A 19,646-nucleotide genomic window follows, 5' to 3' on the forward strand; every position below is an offset into this window, starting at 1 on the left:
TAAAGAAGTTCATTGGGGGGTTTTTTTGACGCCTTTTAGGCAGAGCGGCCGATATCTGAAGAGCATGACGTCGCGTGCAAAGGGTCAATAGAAGAAGTTTAGAAACTTATGTATTGCTCCTAATCTTATCAACAGTTGCCTCATAGTACCATAAGCTCCACCTCCGAAGAAAACAAAACAAAACAAAAAAACACTCACCAGAAGCCTGGTCCTCTTACAGCTGTCCCTCCCAGCTCCACATGCAGAATGCAAATGGATACTCTGCGTAACGTCCCTGTTGGCTGATCACATTTTGAAAATAAAATAAATGAAAGTACTTTACAAATTTCCAAAACATGAAACATAAAAAGACAAATATGTCACAAATCTGTATATTTGTAAATATATGATGCAACAAACATCTAAGTAGCAATTACGGTTAATGTGTGACAGTAAAATATCTGCCTTGTTTATTCATTTAGCTCTTAAAAATGTTTTAAAAGTGTAATCTATTGTTGTGATGAAATGCGACTGGTTTGCGTTGAACTTCAATAAATATTATTTTTATTTATTTTTTTAGCATTAGTCCATGACTTTAAAGCATTTAGCGCACGTGGGCGGGGGGAGAATTTGTTAATAATCAAAAGCACATGTCACCTCTTCCTGTCAGGCTCTGGTTATATTTAGCTTGTTGTTGTAACTTTTACTGCATGCAGTCAAAAATGTGGCCCATGATGCACTTTCAGTTCACAGAACTGTGTTGCTTTGCATGCAAAATATCATCTGGTTTATGTTCCAGTTAAACAAGTTATCTAAACTTGGTAGGATTTGTGAATGTTTGTATTAGGACAGACTTTAAAACAGATGTTTTAAAGAAAACAAATGAATGCTTTGTTTACAGAAGACTTTCCCTATCCGCCTTGAATTGGTACTTTCAGGCATTTCCCTATTTTTCTGTGCAACATGACAATCCATGTAGAGTAAGAAATCTCAACGCATTTCCTTTCTTTCCAAAATTGTGAGACTTCTCTCTACTTGAATCATTTGTTCTGAATCCCTTTCTGTTTTCACAAGAGGCAGAAGTAAACTAAAAATATTGTGTTTTTAGATTTATTAGCACTAGGATAATAAGTCTTTTTTTTCTTCTATGCTTCTTAATTACAAATAGCCCTAAAACTATTAATGCCCCCAGCAGTTATAGTAATAAAAAACTTTTTTGATTTCCAAATGTTTTCCATTATTGGAAACCTTAGAATCCACACTTTCAACATGTGTAAATAACAACCATTCACATTTGTTGCTTTTGGAAACAACGACATCCTTCACATTAGGACGAATACAGATAATAAGCTAATATTTTAATTTCAGGGTGTATATATTAAGATGTGGTTTTATTGTGGGGCCATTTTAAATCAGGTGGTCAGTGAGTGTTTGTTAAATAGGTTGAATAATCCTCGCCCTGAAAAAGTTGATCTAAACCAACGTCTTCGTGGTCAGATCCAAATTATTCTCCAATGTAATCCGTTGTAAACGTGTGACAGCACTGTTTCTGGTTAGGACCAGTAACAGACAGTCACAGTATCACATCTCAGGTCATCCAAGTGCAAACAGAACATTACATAACTGATTTGGAAACAGGCAGCGACTTGGGCAGCAAAAACGAATCCCAGAGCGTCGGATGTTAGCTACCAAGTTCACTCAGCCTGGGAGCAGTTGCATGTTGAAGTGGGCAGAGGTGCTACATCCCTTAAATAATTATTTTCAAATGGACAAAAGAACATTATGGAACTGTTTTTTTTGTCAGTGGAAAAAGTCTGCACATATAAAAAAAGCTTTCATGTATTCCTCTTAGTAAATTCAAACTTGTCAGATGTTCCAACTAACACACCTAATGGCAAGATTTCTGCTGGCTCGGCTGAAGGAACCGTTCCAACTTTAAATACTTGCTGGGGATTTTTTGGAGTTTAGCTCAAGGTTGTACTTTTCACTGAATAGTGCAGTGAAAGCCGTTCACATATAAAAATAAAAGAAGGTTTCAGGAACTTTTGCACGATACATTCTAGTTATTTTCCTCTGTGAATTATTATGTTTACTGCTGTCAGAAAGACGATGAGCCTCAACCATAATTAAACGGCTCCTCTGTTTTGCAAACAATGTGCAAAAATCACAACATCTTACCAAGTAATTTCGGTCAGTTTTCTACTGAAAATATCTTATTACACATCACTAACTTACAAGTAACTTTTTGATAAGATACAGAGATTTGTTTTAAGTTGATCATTTGATGAAAAAGTACTCTTTCTAGTGGCAGATTATTCCACTTACAACATGAGAAACATGTCATATTATAAGTTAAATAAGTTAGTCAGCATGGGGCACAGTGCTGCTCACCTTCTCATCAGACCTGCAGAAGGAATGTGACACATCGAGACATTACCTAACCTCCACAAACATACACAACCTGAGACGTTAGCTAAGCATTGACTTTGACTGGGCCCCAAAGAGCTCATTACATGCACAGCTGTACAAACAACCTGGGAGTTTCAGTCAGGCTCAGGTAACCAAGAGTGAAGCCGCACCTGCTCCAAAGTGAGTCAGCAAGTAACGCAGAGAATAAAATAAAAAACTCTGACTTTTAACATGTTGTTTTTATACCAATATGATAAGTACAGGGTGGGCCATAAGTCTACATACATAGGAGAATGTAAAATGTATTCTTTTATATTTCAGATACCCAAGAAGATGCTTTTGACAAAAGAGCAAAGAATTGAAATTACACTGATGGCTGGATTGGGAAGCAGTCGGATGGTTGCATGAAACTTTAACAGGAAACATGGAAACAGCGTCAGAGACGACACTGTGCAAAAACTTTGCAAGTTTCAGAAAACTGGAAATGTTGCAGATCAACCACAAAGTGGTCCAAGACGTGCAGCGATTACACAGAGTCCCACACAAATAAAAACTGTTGTCCATTATGAAATGTTTATATTTTCTATATGTGGAAACTTATGGCCCACTCTGTATATCTATTGACCCTTTGGAAGCTTCTGACTTCAGAGTGCACACGCGTCGAACTCGGCGCTTCGGACACATTTTTGACGCGTTTGGTTTGAACGCAGCATCAGTTCAACCTGCAAACGTTTTACAAACAGGAAAACAACAACAGAGGAATCACATTCCTCCCATCCCCAGTGGAGGGAACTTGCCCCACATTCCCAGTTGTGAGTTAAAAGAAGGTAAAATTGGACCCAATTAAACAGATTTGTTTTTTGCTTACATGTGGGAGAGCTGTTTACCTGCAGCGTCCTGGATTTTGTAATTACACTGGAAGATGATCTGCCCTCCTGTTTAGCTTCTCTGCTTCTCCAAACAGCTCGTTTGAATGTAATTGCTGATTTTTCTCTCTGTTGGTACCATCACTGCTGTTTGGGAGTGATGCAGTGGTGGTCTTGTTGTGGGTTGGTGGATTTTCTCTCACTGATAAACATGCCACGTTCTGTCAAAGCCTCGTAAGACTTCAGGTTTTCATTATAAGCTTCGACTGTAAAGAACAGTAATCTGATGGTTTAAATTTCATTTAAACTCATCTTTATGGGTATACATCTTATTTTATAAACACTCATTATTAGACCAGTTTGACAGCTTTGGCTGCTCTTATACCGTTTTCATTCAGGTAAAAGTTATTCTATCATATATTACGGGATAAAATATGTATTTTCTCAGTTATTACACGTTCTAAATCCAGTTTCTGGACAGATGACGGGACAGTAGCAGTGTCCAAGCTTTCTTCACATCTGTAGCTGATTTTCCCAGGATAGATCAGAGATGTTACCGGGCTTTACGAGGAGATGGGCCTCAGTGTCATCTGTGCAGCAAAGGGAAGCAAAACCCTTTAAAAATTGTGAGAATAAACTATGCAGAAGCCTTCCAAAGCTGGGGAATAACTCAAATAAAACCTCACTAAAATGAGGTCTGGTTCTTTAAAAACTTGATGACCCAGTCCAGACAAATACTCATACCCTAAGCTAAGCCTCGTCCACTGTTTTTGGGAGGAGTTGCAAATATAAAATTCTGTCTCCTTTTCCGTCCCTATGTTTAGATTAACTGAAATCCAGCTGCTCTGGATGGAAAGTGCAGCTCTCACTTTGCTCTGCCCCTTGGTTGCTCTGACTCTGTGCTGTCTGCTTTTTGTCCTTTATGCTCTTTCTTTTTTCTTCTTCTTGTGAGTTGACTCAGCAGCCGTTAAGCACATGGGAGAAAGGCCGGTCAGTTCACATTAAAATGACCTCGGTTTCATACATAAGCTGCTGCACACGTCCTGGTTTTACTCAGTAAACAACCACAGACATGAACATTAGCATTAACTGTCAACATAAAGTATAGTTGTAGTGTTATGTAAAGAGTCATTTGGAGGTCAGTGTCATAAATCAGCCAGGCGTCATTAACCAGACAGAAATATAATTCGTCAACATTCCCTTCCCCGTAAAAACCTCCCAAACTGTTTATAAAATGCAGAAAACTTCTAGATCCAGTGGAGGTGGACCTGTGTGCTGAAGAATCTAATCCAACGGGGTCGAACTCATTTTGGTTTTGGGCCAAATCCAGATCCTGAATGCTCTTAAAGGGCCGGTTGTCCCAGAATGTATTGATAAAACCTGTTCACAAACTGTTAAAATATCAATGAATCCTTAAAATTAAATATTATTATTGAAAATATTTTCAGTACCTCCAGGATTTTGTGATTCTTTTTATGATTTTTTTCCCCCAATAAAAATCAAAGTGTTTGTGGTAATAATTTGGAAATATTTGCACTTATTTATGACTTTTTATTCCTCGCTGTACAGATCATGGACTATAATCTGACATCAATTAAAGCTGAGGCAGCTGTTTAGTACAAGTATTGAAATTTTTGACAATTTTTGAGAAAAAGCTGCAATAAACTCCCAATTCTTTATTAGCGCAAAAAAGGACAGGGATTTGTTGATTTTGTGTGAATTTTTATGATAATTCTCAAGAAACTGGAGGGACTGATTGATGTAATTTGGCAGTAAACCGATAAAAACTGCATTGATTTGATTGATGACATTTAAGCTCACTTAGTGTTTAGTCTAGAGTCTAAAGGGCCACATAAGAAGGTATTATAGATTTGGGCTTGAGTTTGACACATGTTCATTAATCTGTGGCCTGCCTCCATTGGTGTGTGTTGATTGTCGTAAAATTGCGGTTTGACAAACCATGCTCACCTCCTGCCCAAAATGCAACCTCGTCACAGCAGGTTGGTAGGACTCCATGTAATTTATTTTAAGGTTTCTGGCATCCAGCTGGTGTGCATCACATCCCATCACTGCCATGCCTCGAACAAAATTGAATCCAAAGCTGCAAAGCAAATAGATACAATATTCTGACAAGGGCTTTGTGTCACAGGACACGCACACACCTCCAAGTTGCACATAAACAAGTTTTTGGGATTCTGAGAGGAACTGCAACATGTGCTACATTTTCAGCTGGTGCTGTTCACTTTCCTGCTGTGTTAAATCCAAACTGTTTGAAAAAGCTGTTCGCCTCCTCGCCTGTGGTGGCGCTTCTACTAGAGGAAATGACACAAAAACCTCTGAAGAAAACCTGAGTGCAATTTCCTTCTTTGCAAAATGTAAATAATAATGGAGCAGTGTCAGATTTGAGCAATTCTAGGATTTCTCTTGTCTTTGGTAAAAGAACGCAAGTCATTTCTCCCACTAGCGATAGACTCAGATTTGTTTTTTTCATACACAAATTAGATAATGACAGCTGGTTTAAAACTTCAAACTATTAACTCCTTAATCTGACACTAAGTGGAATAAATCAGAAAATTACTTCAGATAAATGAAAAGATTAATTTTGAAAATATACATTCACAAACACAAATGTCTGCCAGATGGAGCAGCAGGATCCCACATGCTTAGAAAAGGATGAAAAATGATCTGACAACTTCACAGCCCCAGAGGAACTGGTCTGAGTTAGCTGCTCACTCCTAATAAGACTGCCATCTGATCATAATCCCAAAAAGAAGAAGTTACTGGATGGGGTTCTGAAGAATGTGCAACATTATAATACAGCAGAGAATATGTTTGAAGTTAAGCTGGAATAAAGATTTATTTGAGTGGACAGTTTTAGTTTTGCAATAGAGGAAATTTTTATTGTTTTATGCAAAGTTATAAAAAAATCAGAGGAGTTCAACTGTAAAGAGAATAGTTTTATAACATAATATAACTCAGAATAAATAGAAAGTGTCTTTTTTGCAATTGTGCAACTAAAACCTGGAGGTACTGACCTTGAAAAGTTGGAAAAACTGACATTTTATAGAAAAAACAAAACTTTTTCTTGAAAAAGCTTGACTTTGGAAACTCAGATTAAGTCCAGAAATTATAAAAACAAACTTGAGAAACTTTTAAGAATTTGGTGGAAATTTACTCCTCTTGTTATTTTTAATGCAGCGTCATACATGGAATCGTTACTTTGTAGTATTTTGAATTTTAAATTGGTGTCGACTGAGACGTTCAAACCTGAAATCTGATGGACTGTGCAGACCTTCATTCAGGAAACTATCAAAAACACTTTTCCCCTGACAACACAGTGAACATGTTGACTCCTAAAGGTCAAACATGTGAGGTTTGACCTTTGGGGCCTAGTTATGGTTAAATGGTTTGCATGCACACTAAAGCAAGCCTGTATTCAGAAACTCACTAACACAGGGCCAGCCTCTCTTCTGACAAATGCAAATTATGCTGTTAAACTCAAATTATTAGTGTAGTTGTAGCTTGATGGAGTCTATATGCACACATAACTCCTTTATGTTAATCTAAATTCCAGTATTTATTCGCTGTACTTATTCTAACAAAAGAAGAAGTCAAGTTGGCGGCTAACGTCAGTCCAGCAGCCTCTGCCACCAAACATTAAATAAAATATAATAAATAACCCTAAACAAACTACAACACAATAGCTCCCAATGAGTAGCTAATAGCAGTTAGCAGCAGTTAGCACTTGTAAAATTAAAGAGCAAAGAATTTAAATGGCTAAAATGCACATTAATACAGTTAAAAACTTATACAAACACAGAAAAATTACTCATGAAACACTGTATGCAATTAAAATAACCCAAAATATATGTTATAGTATATTACTTGTAAAGAAAACACAGAGTTGATTCTAATACGTGGTCATTTGTAGCAGTTACCAAGGCAACAGAAAAAGGGGAGCGGAGCTGTCGGTTACTGGTTGCTATGGTAACCACCAACGGTCAAGAGCAGCGTAACAGAACTTGAAACGGCAATAAACGTCTGACTTGAGAAACAACTTCTTGACTAAACAAAATAAATTCCAGGAATAAATAAACAAATTTTGACAATAATGTTAAAATGAAACAGAATGATTTAGGACTTTATTCTTAAATGCGTAAAGACTGGATATATTATGTGGATAATGTGTGTGATGCAACAAGAAATACTGAGAGGGTTCACTGCTGTCCTCAGTGGTGTGTGTATGTGTGTGTGTGTGTGTGCGTGTGTTTGTGTGTGTGTGTGTGTGTGTGTGTGTGTGTGTGTGTGTGTGGTCCTCCTCCAGCATTTTCACCACCGGCTCATGTTTAGGTGACCACCACAGGCGTGGTGCGGGTCGTTTCCAACGTGTGTGTGAGTGTTTTTGTGACCACCACTGGAGCGGTAGAGGATGCTGTTGCTGGAACCGTAGCAGATAAACCCAGATGGTCAGAACCACCACCGTCCACTCACCGGCTCTTCCACAGGTATAAACACACACACTACATCTGGTCCACAACTCCTCTCTTCTTTCTTGGACATTATTCAAAAGTAGGGTGAAAATAGAAACCTAAATACAAGTTTAGAATCAGATTTTTGTCCACTACATGAGTAAACCCTTCATGCTATGCATACAGACTGCAAGGCACCGTTGGTAATTTTACCAGCTCACGGGGATCAACAACAAAAAAGAAATCCTTTATTTGCAACAGATGGTACGTTGGAGAAAATTACAATGTATTTCCTACAAAAACACAAAACTAAAACAAAGATGGCCAGTGCAGAGTCTTTCTGTTAGCACTTACTTTTACCAAGTCACACAAACTGTGATGGCAGTTTTTGGTTATTGATACACTTGATATTTTTTTATAAATCTTTATTAGACATTTATTTTAATTGTATGGGTTCCCCTCCAGGATCTGTTACTTTTATGAGAAGATCTTAGGTAAGATGTACACAAACACACATGAACATTGTTTTAAAATGATTCTACTCAGTCGCACTATTTTATGGTGTAATTTTGCCCTTATGTACAGTATGTTGGTGAATCTGTCATTTTTTTTCTTCTACACAAAAGTATCCCCACTTTGGGACATAAAAAGGATATTTCTACTCTATTCCAAAAAATATATTTCTGTGCCACCTAGTGGTGAACTGGAGGCTTTACCAGTGGAATACCTGAGATCTGACAACTGTGATATTTATGATTGTTGCCAAGAACAGGCAGATAATTTAACTTGTGTTCCTCTTGCTTTGGTGATAAAACATATATATATATATATATATATATATATATATATATATATATATATATATATATATATATATATATATATATATATATATATATATATATATATATATATATATATATATATATATATACTGCATTGTATTTCTGCTCAGACGGAAAATACAGTATTTAGTTTATTTTTTTTATTTTTTTAATTTTTTTAAATCTTTATTCATTTCATTCAATACAAAGAAAAAAAAATTTAATTAAAAAAAAATGAAATGAAAGGTAGCAGAAAGAAGAAAATAATCTTATAATATCTGCCCCTTTTTCTCAACTATGGATCAAAACAACAAAAAAACAAAAAATTTTTTTTTGATTTTTCTTATGTGACAAAAAAAAGAAAACAAAGGAAGAACAAAGAAACAAGATCAATCATCAATCTCAATTGAACGATACTATACTCTGATTTTATACTATTTCATACTTCTTCAAAAAACCAATCTTTAACATTCTTTTAAACATGTGTAATGATTTAACATTTTTAACATCGTTTTGTAGGTCGTTCCACAGTTTGACTCCTTGTATCGAAGTACATCGTTCTTTCAAACAAGTTCTAAATTTAGGTTTCTTAAAAATCTGTGTCCCCTTAAGGTTATAACTACTCTCTCTCTTTTCAAAATTTTTTTGGATGTTTAAGGGCAATGTTTTTAGGTGTGCCTTATACATAACCAACAAAATATTATAATCAACTAAATCATTGAATTTCAATAACCTCAAATTACAAAATAATGTATTTGTTGGATATTTGCCATGTTTTCGAGCAATAATTCTTATTGCCCTTTTTTTTAGTGATTTTAGTGAACTGTAGAACTTTACACGTCTTTACTGGAAACATTGGGGGAATAATCCAGCTTCTTCCAGTAAGTGTTGGCTCTGCAGCTCAGTCAGGACTGAGTCACTCACCATCTGCAGCCACAAACAGAGCAGAACCAAAACCAGAACAAACCCGCAAAAATTACGGATGTTTGGTAAAGTTTACACTTCATTCTGTCACAGGATGTTTTAAAAGTGTATTTTAGTCACTTAGTGTTCCTATTACTTGTCAAATCTGCTGGGAAGTTTTGGGTTTTGCTTTCACAGCGCCATGAACATTTACTAAAATGCTCAATGTTTTGAAGGTTTTTACCTCCTTTACCATCTTCACTACTTTGCCTTATGGCAAGCTGAACATTTCTTAATCAATTTATCACATTCTAACTGTTTTAGTCATTTTTAACTAAAAGACCTGGAAGATATTTCATGTTTCGCTTAAACATAAATTATGGCTGTGACTCCAGAATTTGACAGATTTTTGGCAAGCAGCCATTTTTCTAAAGCCTCGTCGTGAGTCATGCACATCAGCTTCCATCTGTCTTATGTTCTCTTGTCTTTTTCCTTTAGAAGAGTGACAAAAATAGCACTAATCAACAAAACAAAAGAAAAGCTAAGTGTATATAAAATACATTAATTTTATAGGAATGGTCAGATTAGATACTGCAAGTAATAAACACTTGTGTTAAAGGTTAGATTTTTTAAAAATATTTTATGCAACTGAAAGTAAAGATGGTGCCAAAAAAATCTGGAATATTTGACTAAGTTTTCACAGTTTTTTTTTTTTTTTTTTTTTTTTTTTTTTAATTAGACCAATCAGATTTTTTTTCCTTGCATTTTGTCTCTTTCATCCCTTGGACGTTGCTGCTTCACTTGTTATGTAAACTGTTTATTTAGTTTGGTAACTTATAATTTTGAGTTCAAAGGTTTACTCAGATCTCTCTAATTGGTTTTCTCTAAATACAGGATGCCAAAAATTCACAATTAAGAGTTATTAATGGAAGAAGTGAACCTTTTATAAAGACCAGCTCTTTAATCTGCAATTTAACATTTACAAGTGAAGATTTTACATTTTTGACAAAATGTGACGTTTTCTATTGCGTAAAACTTGCTTTTATTGAATTTAGATTAGAGGATTAAGTGCTTGAAACTGTACTTTTTATCATAACATTTTAAAGACTTTGAGTGAAATCACAAATCAATCATCTCAATCTGTCCATGACGTTTAGATCTGATGTTGTTCAGTCTTCTGTGCTGTTCCGTAAAAGATGTTCAGCCTGCGAAAAGCAGAACAGACCTTTAAAAAAGGACAGATTTATCAACACGTGGACCAGTTTTGTGACAGGCTGCGGCGTAAGCACCAGGAAGTCGACGGGGTCTTCTGGTTTGACCTTGGAGCACTCCAGCATGGCCTCGCCCAGCGAAGGCATCACGTACTTCATCAGGTAGTTTCTGAGAGGAAGACCTTTGGCTTCCAACATTTCAGACTCTTGTTCCTCCACCATCCCCAGGTTCTTCTTCTGCAAAAAGCACACTCACAGGTGTTAGGCATTTTAAATTTGATGCGTTTTTTTAAAGCTCCTGGTGTCTGAGCTCACCCAATCCTCGTAATGACCCGTCATCTCAGCCAGAGCAGCCAGCTTCCTCGCCTTCCTCTCTGCTGCCTCCGCCGCCAGTTTCTGCAGTCTCTCTTCCTCTTTCTTTCTCTTCTGCTCCGCCTGCTCCTCTGGAGTCCCGCCGTAGTTCTTGGGCTCCCCTATGATCTCAATAATCTTCTTCATAGTACATGTGTACTCCGAATCATCTGAGCTGATGTCTGGGAAAAGGAGAACATCATATTCTCCCATGATATTCCAAGGGTGTTGTTTTTTTTTTAATACAAGCAGCTTCTCCTTTTACATAAATATAATAGGTACAAATCAACTTGCTGTGCTGACCCCCGGTGGTCAATTATGGTTTTCCAGACTACCTAAATATTCTGGATGGAGTTCCCGGTGATCAAAAAAATCCGACAAGGTTACTGCAGCATTGCTGAGATGGCGGTATAGACCCAGACGAGACGTGAATTCGTCCTGGGTGTAGTGCATCTTCTCAACTACGCTCTCTGGAAGCTCTTGCACTCGCTTGATCAGGAAATCATCTGGTGCTTGGAGGGCAAAAATGTACTCTGTAATGCAGATATGGAAGAAGAAAAAACACATTTGAGCAATTGTGAGTTGATGCATTTTAACTACAGTGACTAGTTGATGCTATGAGCAGAACCTGGGGTGATTGACTTGTTATACCACGGCGTTTTGGACAGTAAATCTATATCCTGGTTCTCCAGACTCTCATCTGTACAGAATAAAAATCACAGTTTTACTAATATTACTGATGCGTCTTCATTCATAAATTCAATAAAAGCTATATTGACGGATAAAACTTGCCAGCAAAAACCATCTTTGCCTGATCCATAGTCTCAGGGAAGCCATCCAGAACAAACCCTTGGTTCCTGCATCCTTTAGAGAAAAGCTTTTCACGCAGAACCTCACAAATCAGGTCCTCACTCAGAATACCTGAAAAAACAGCAAAAATCAAACAACATCAAAGCTTTTTAAAGTCAGATTTAATCCAAGGACATTTCCGTACACTGTAAAACATTTGAAAAAGCCCCAAAAGTAGTTGTGTCTACTATCTTCTACTGTTTAAGTTAAAGAAATTTAGCCTTCATATATTTTGAATATAAATATATGAGTTTGTGAAAGATAAACTCACAGCAGTAAGTTGTGTTAACGTTTTATTAATCCTGTCAAAACTCCAAGAGTTTAATAAACTAGAGTTTTTAGTTTAGCACTTAAAAAAAAACTGAAAGGGGCGTGCTGTGGTGGCGCCGGGGGTTTTAGCACGCCCCACGCTTGGAGGCCCTGGTCCTTGACCAGGACGTCGCGGGTTCAACTCCCGGCCCCTGCCGCATGTCCTCCCTCCTTCCTGTCTGCCTGCTGTCACAAATAATGCGAGTCACTAGCACTGCAAAAACTGCTTTGGAGAAAAACAAAAAAAGACAGGAGTGGGAACTATTTCCCAGAATGCTTAGCGGCATGTTTTTATATCCTGAGGTAGAAATGTGTTACGTTGATCTGACTCTTGTGTTTTATTAGCTCGAGGATAATGTTCTGTTCACACTAAATGTTTTTGAGCTGAATTTAATAAAATTCATTATAAAATCAGAAATTTTGTTCTTTCAATTTGAAACAGGAATTTAAATTATTCTAAAGTAAAATAAGAAATTATTTTAACTTGACATTGTGAGTAAATAATTGATAAATGTGGCTCTTTAACCAGGTGAGGACAGTTTTTCTTTCTTACAAATTGTGAAATAATTATTTGGTTTAAATTGCAGCGTTAAGTTAAAACTCACAATTCAAGATTAATAAACCTAAAAACAATGTTTAGACAACTTGTCTCTGTTGTTAAATCAACTTCATGAACTTTAATTTCTGAGTTAAAACCAAAACAATTTTCTTGTCGACTTAAATCGGATTTTCAGGGCAGCAGGTGAACTTTCATTTTTAAGTTATGTTTTACAGTGCGTGTATTAGGATTTGGGATTTTTCAGCCTTCATTGACTGAAAACTTTCTTTGCTGTTGTTTTTTCTTTTGTCGACTCGCCTTCGTTGTCCTCCAGAGTCTTCTGGAGGTATTCCAGTTGATCCTGTGCAGCAGCTAAAGCTTCTTCGCCAATTTCCTCTTCAAACTCCTCAGTAGCTATCGTCGTCTCCTGCAAAACGTAGAAACAAACACGGTGAGCAGAAAACATCTCTTTATGTTTGTCATACGGGGACATGGACCTGCAGCTGCTCTACTTTGACATTTTTGGTGATAGACAAACACCAACTAAAAAATAGTAAAGTGAAAAGTCGACAACGTTTATAACCTACAGACAAAATCTAGTTTAGATGCCCAAATGTCACAAGATTTGGAGAAAAGAAATCTTGTATATTTAGATAAATATCTACCTTAGGAAACGTTGTAATTTTTTTAAAAAAATCCCAATTTTAACTCTATTTTTAAGCTTTAAAATGAATATAAAAATAAAATTTTGAAAAATAAAAAATGATGGACAGTTTTTTCTGTAGGATGAAAAATTATGTAAAACTTAAATGACAAGAAAAACAAATCTAAAACAATATAATCGGTTCTTTTAAATGGAAATATTGCAGAAAAAGTAAAAACATTTATTATATCTATATTTAGAATATTAGCTGGTGCTTTTTATTACAATTTCGCCCAGCCATTGTGGCAGGTCCAAAGTTCAGGCTGATGTGAAAACCACAAATTTCTGTTTGTTCAGTTAGTATTAAAAACAACCAACACAAAATAATGTTAAAATTGAAGCATGTGCATTTTTTAACATTATAAAATAATTCATAAAATGAAGGGCTACTCGATCAACAATAAATTTGGATGAACTTGTTGATGGATAACTCGCATCCTTAGTACAAATCCTGATATATTCACTGAAAACACAAAATCCTTTCAAGTATTTTTGGTGTAATTTCTGGTGCAAATATTTTAGTACACTTGAAATAATATAAAACTAACCCCTCAGCAAGAAATAAGAGATTGTTTTAAATCAATAATTCCTTAATATTAATGGAAAAATACTAGGTTCAGTGGCAAATTAATTAACTTATAACGTGTAAAAACTCAAGGCCCGTGGCCCACCACAACTTTTATGTGGCCTTCAGTTTCTTGAGAATTATCATGGAAACCCACACAAAATCGAGAAAACCCTGCACTTGTTTTTATCGTAATAACTGGCAAATTACACTAACTGAAGTTTATTGTAGATTTTTCTCAAAAATTGCCATAAACTTTCTTACTTGTACTAACCAGCTGCCTCAGCTTTAATTGATGTCTGATTATAGCCCATAATCTATACAGCGAGTTATTTGATTTGGAAATCAAATATTTCCAAATCAGAACCACAAACACTTTAATTTTTATTGCAAAAATCACAAAAACAGTCACAAAATCCTGGAGTGACTGAAAAGATGTTCAATAATATTATTTAATTTTAAGGATTCATTGATATTTGAAGCGTTTGTGAACAGGTTTTATCAATACATTCTGTACTGCTGGATTATAACATGGGAAAAATGTCTTGTAAGTGAAATAATCTATCCCATGGAACAAATACATTTTCATCAATACGGCTTAAAACGACCTCCTGTTTCTTACTGAAAAGTTATTTATAATTAGTTTTATATTATCTCAAGTGTACCAAAATATTTGTACTAGAAACTAAACCAAAAACACTTGGTAAGATTTTGTGTTTAAAAATACAACAAAACACTTTGACTTTTGGATTTGACAACATGTGAAAACACCTAATCATTTCCACAAGGGGGCAGTATACAGTGAGCGTCTCTTTTGTTGCATTTTGTGTTTCCACTGACCAGCTGAGAAATTTTATCATCAAACATGTTGTTGACGTTGATGTAATGAAGTTTGTAGTGCTGGCAGAGCTTCATGGCCAGAGTCGTCTTCCCCACCGCCGGAGGGCCGATCAGGCAGATCTTAATGGGCTACAGAAAATAAAAATATAACACACTGCTGTCATTTGAAAACAAGCTCATTAGCAAAAAGGGATTCTAATTTATCAAATATTTAAATAAAGACGCCTTTGACACAAACAACACTCTGATTTGAAGAGTTCAATATTTACAAAAAGCTGTCTTGCTTGTTTGTACTCCTTCACGATGCTCTTGATGTTTTTCACCAGTCCCTCTTCACTCGTCCAGTCAAAGGTCAAATAGTCGCTGATTATAGAAGTATCCAATCGCATGTTGACGTTGAGACAGTCCAGTTCTTCCGGCTGGAACCAGGAACAAGCTGGACTATTGAATCAATATTAAATTCATCTGATTTTTTTTTTCTTTTTTTGCAAGTTTTTTATTTTACATCTCATGTTTTGGGATTTTGGGGAAAAAATTAAAGGTAAAAGCATTGAAAATAAGATTTGTTTTGAGTTTGTTTATACAAGTTGTACCTTAAAAGCGTTCATTTTGATGGCGTCTTCTGGAAGTAACTTGCAGATTTTTTCTGGCCCGAGCATTTCACTAATAGTCTAAAGAGTTAAAAGAAAACAAGATCAAATAAACATTTTACAACATTTTATTGGTTTACACACAATATTGTTATTATAACTTAATTCTAACGTAAAATGCTACCTTTACAACTTCCTCTAACGTGTTCTTGGAATCATCAACGGCAACGATGTACCTTGGGCTTGGCTTCACCTTAATGATCTCTTGGACCACTCTGTAATAAATTAGAAGTCAGTTCAGTTCTGATCCAATTTTTCCCCCAAATAACAAACAACAACAACACTACACATTGATAAATAAATTTACCTTCCAAGGTCACAAACATGAATCATGGGAATAAAATTTTCACCACTTCCAAATATGGGAACCTTTGGCTCCTGCATTGACCATGAAACCTAAACAAAATGCAAATGACAAAAATGTAAAATACACTACAAAGACAAAACCTTACCAAGTAATTTTAGTTTAGTTCTACTGGGAATATCTTATTACACTTGAAATAAAACTAACTTAAAAGTAACTTTTTAGCAAGCTATACGGGTTTGTTTTAAGTCAATAATTCCTTAATATTGTTTGAAAAAATACTTTGGCAGATAAATTAACTGATAACATGGGAAAATGTCTTGTTAAAAGTTAAATAATCTGCCAATGGAACTAGAACTGGGTTGCTAGGTGACGGGGCTGGCGTTGCTAGGTGACGGCGCCAATAGAATTAGAACTTTTTCACCAATATTAAGAAATGATTGACTTAAAACAAGCTCCTATATCATGTTGAAAAGTTATTTTTAAGTTAGTTTTGTCTTATTTCAAGCACAGTAAGATATCTGCACTAAAATACTTGATAAGTTGTTTTTTTTTAATACAAATTATGTGTTCATAAGGGATTTATTGTATTTACCTTAAAAAAGTAGTGGAAGAGATTTTCTCCCATTCCGTACTGAAACCCAGCACATATAACGTAACCTTTGAGCTTAGATGTTTTCTGAAAAATGAGAATATATATATTTATACATATATATTTTACAGTTCTGCTTTCTTATTTGTCTCCATAGTTTTGGTGTAATTTGCTTTGTGGGACGGTGAAATCACGTACACCTCGGGGCAACTTGAGCACCAGTTTCTCCAGCTCATTGTGTTTCCTGAACTTGGGATGAGGCCTTCTTCGGAGAAAATCTTCTTCTAAATAAGGGAGACCTGCATCATTCTGAAATAAAAATGAATTAGTTTATATATATACATAACAAAAGAAATCTTAGAATTAAACGATGTCATAATTTTTTAGATTTAGACTTTTTTGGGTTTACTATATCTGAAATCCTGAAATTTGTCCAAGTCATCAATGTGGAGACGACAATAAAATATCTCCGGGTCTCAAAGCTTGCCATATCTTCCTGAAGGACTGTTTGTAAAAAAACAATAAAAACATGCAGCGTTCATTTGTGAACGATACCAGAAAGCCAGTCGATAACGCTACAGTTGTGTTTTCTAACTCTTGCCTGATATTGCCCATGTTGCCTCTTCAATCTGCTGTGGAGTTGCACTTTCGGTGACGCAGTAAACCACAACATCACACTCCAGCAGCACCTGCAGCAGCTCCTCTCTGCTTGGGGACTGGCAGAAATCACAACAGGATGTTAGTAAGACTCGTGTTAATGATTTATTTAAACTGTTCACTCAAATTTAAAAGCCAGAGTTTGGTGATTTAGTTTGCATTTATTGTGGATTTACACTGATTCATTGGTGGAAATGACACGCCAGAATTTTACACGCAATTCATAACATTTTCCAAAACCGAGATAAAACTTTGACGTTTTTCAGGGATTAAGATCCGATTAACACATCAAATTACAATTATTAGTGTTTTATTTTATTATTGCTAAATGAATATGGAGGTAGTTTTGCGTTTTCAGTAATCGGCGTTAGTTACATTTACTCAATTACATTTATTGAGTAACTTTTTTGACAAAATGTACTTTTAGGAGTATTTGTACTTTTTGTTTTTATTTGAGTATTTTTATTATGAAGTATCTTTACGTTTACTTGAGTAACATTTCTGGATTTTCTACCCACTGAAACCAACAATTCACCAGACACAGACACAATCCTACAGTTTTTGCTAAAGTTTTATGAGTTTTTATATTGATGGAAACTGATTTGTAGAAATTATTTTGCCTGATCTTTTATTTTTTGTTGCATTTTGTCATTTTGGTCCTTAAAATAACAAAATTTCCACTTAGCTTTATATTTTGTTCATCTAATGATGCAATTTTTAAGTATTAAATGATTCATAATTTGATCAGTTACTCTGTACTTTTGCTGAATACTTTTTACTCTTACTTGACTAATTACTTTGATGACAACATAAAATGATTTTACTGTGATTTTTTTTCAGCTTTAAATTAAATGTTAAATGTATAAATGAAGTAGAAAATAACTAATTATGATAGGACAGAAAAATGGTTGCAGATGTTTGTCTTAATTAAGGAATGTTTTTGGGTCAAATGTTTTCTATTTTGTTGGCATAGAAAATGTTCATATTTGCAGTGATGACATTGAAAACCTTCTACCCAAACCATGGCTGTATTAAGCCAACTTATTGAACATTTTGAGTAAAATGTTGCCATAATTAAAAGCTAAATATTAAAACAAAACTGTTTATTTTCTACCTAACATTTTCCAGTTAGGAAAACATATATTAGTCACTAAAAAATTCTCAAATTTGGCCAAGTTTCTATCTGTTAGTACTTGAGGTTGTGGGCTACAAAAAATGATCCTATGGGTCACAAATGGCCCCAGGGCCTCAAGTTGAAAACCCCTGATCAATTGTCCCATAAACAACTGGGTTTATAATTGTTGCATTATGCTATAATATAATAATTTGAGAGCTATGATTAAAAGCTAAATTAAAACATTTGTGTTCCAATTCATCACTATCACATTCATATCCATGATGTGCTGACAACTTCCGTCAGTTTTATTCGTCTTCTTATGAGCCATCGTAATTTTTTGGTTTACACAATAGTCTGCATTTACGACGTGATTTTATTTAATTTTTTTCTCTTTAAATAAATAGGAGCACCGTTAAGCAGCTGACTCACCACATACAATTTGTGTAGATTCTGTACTTTTTCCTCATTGATGGAAGTTCCTACGACCTGAAAGGGAGGTTCCTCCTGGGGAACCTCCTCATCGTCTGAGTCAGAATCCTCCGACTCCTCAGGAGGTTCAACATGTCCTATCATCTTCCCAGGTAAAATAAAGTCAGAGAACATACCACAGTTATCTGACTTTAACTGGTACCGAAACGGCGAACTTTTTTCACCCCTTACCTCGGCGACGTGCTTTGAAACATACGTATGGACGTCGTTCACGAAAACCCGCTTAGCTGGAAGCGGTGGCCTCTTCTCCTCCATGACAAAAATGTTACTTTAGATACACAGAATAACCGACGCTAAGAGGAAAACTGCTGAGACAAAAACAGCTCGGTTCGGCCAGTCGTAACGGTTGCTATGGACTCGAAAACGGTTGGTAGGGTTCAGCCAGAGATACGTTGATTACGTAAGCTACGTCAAAATTGAGGCCAGGGACGGTTCTACAATCCATAAACATTGGGGCCTTCCACCCATTTAAAAAATTTACACCTATATAATTTTCTTTCATTGCTTACTTATGTTTTATTATTGTTTTTTTTTTTTTTAACTTGACATACAAGTGAATGAAGCTACCTTAGCTTGATTTCTTATGTGGTGCCGCCTAATTTTAAAAGCTGGATTAAAACTAGCAAAATATCCTCCTTTTTGTGTATTATTGACCTTTTTAAATACTCATGCTTTCCTGGGTTGAGTGAACATGCAGATTTTCCTACCAAAAATAAATAAATACAAGTGCCAATCAGTTTATTTCAAAATCATACAAGGCCTTAACTAGAACTTGATTTGGAGCCCGACCTCCAGACTCTAAAGAGACACATAACAAGAGACTTCAGTTGTATTCCTAAATTATTTTAGTAATCAAATTAAAGCAGTTTTTATCTGTATTCTGCCAAATTAAATTTGTGTGAAAAATCTAACTTTAAGGACTCATTGAATGCTGAGACACTTATTTATTCATATTTTAACACCTGAAGAGGTAGTTTAACAGCATTTCAGTACAGTTGTGGTACAATCAGGGGTAATTTAT

The 19,646-nt window shown here is 35.5% G+C and overlaps 2 protein-coding genes across 3 annotated transcripts in view; one reads left to right on the forward strand and one right to left on the reverse strand.

The window, feature by feature from the left end:
* Positions 1-16,590, forward strand: part of scara3 (scavenger receptor class A, member 3) — a 51,963-nt gene extending 35,373 nt beyond the window's left edge. For both annotated transcript variants that reach the window (XM_044105725.1, XM_044105727.1), the window contains 2 exons: positions 7,579-7,759; positions 16,520-16,590. The gene's annotated coding sequence lies outside the window, so the exon portion shown is untranslated. The remainder of the gene's footprint in view (positions 1-7,578; positions 7,760-16,519) is intronic.
* On the reverse strand, positions 10,381-19,001 carry LOC122824878 (adenylate kinase 7-like). The gene is made up of 18 exons (XM_044105724.1): positions 18,797-19,001; positions 18,566-18,709; positions 16,964-17,078; positions 16,772-16,866; positions 16,561-16,671; positions 16,366-16,449; positions 15,774-15,862; positions 15,591-15,681; positions 15,410-15,487; positions 15,086-15,235; positions 14,817-14,945; positions 13,027-13,135; positions 11,805-11,933; positions 11,641-11,712; positions 11,348-11,545; positions 10,977-11,194; positions 10,740-10,898; positions 10,381-10,655 (listed from the first exon to the last, which is right to left on the reverse strand). The coding sequence occupies exons 1-18, from the start codon at positions 18,878-18,880 to the stop codon at positions 10,620-10,622; spliced, it is 2,091 nt and encodes a 696-aa protein (XP_043961659.1). The 5' UTR covers positions 18,881-19,001; the 3' UTR covers positions 10,381-10,619.
* Between the last annotated feature and the right edge of the window lie 645 nt (positions 19,002-19,646).

Source organism: Gambusia affinis, linkage group LG22 (genome assembly GCF_019740435.1).
Source record: "Gambusia affinis linkage group LG22, SWU_Gaff_1.0, whole genome shotgun sequence".
NCBI lineage: Eukaryota > Metazoa > Chordata > Actinopteri > Cyprinodontiformes > Poeciliidae > Gambusia > Gambusia affinis.

Bases quoted from the DNA above. Each gene is read 5' to 3' on its own strand.
- LOC122824878 (XM_044105724.1), bottom strand. From the start codon at position 18,880: ATGGAGGAGAAGAGGCCACCGCTTCCAGCTAAGCGGGTTTTCGTGAAC. The intron at 18,710-18,796 runs GTAAGGGGTGAA...TTACCTGGGAAG, and splicing joins TTTCAAAGCACGTCGCCGAG to ATGATAGGACATGTTGAACC. The intron at 10,656-10,739 runs GTGCTTACGCCG...TGCTTTTCGCAG, and splicing joins AAGACCCCGTCGACTTCCTG to GCTGAACATCTTTTACGGAA.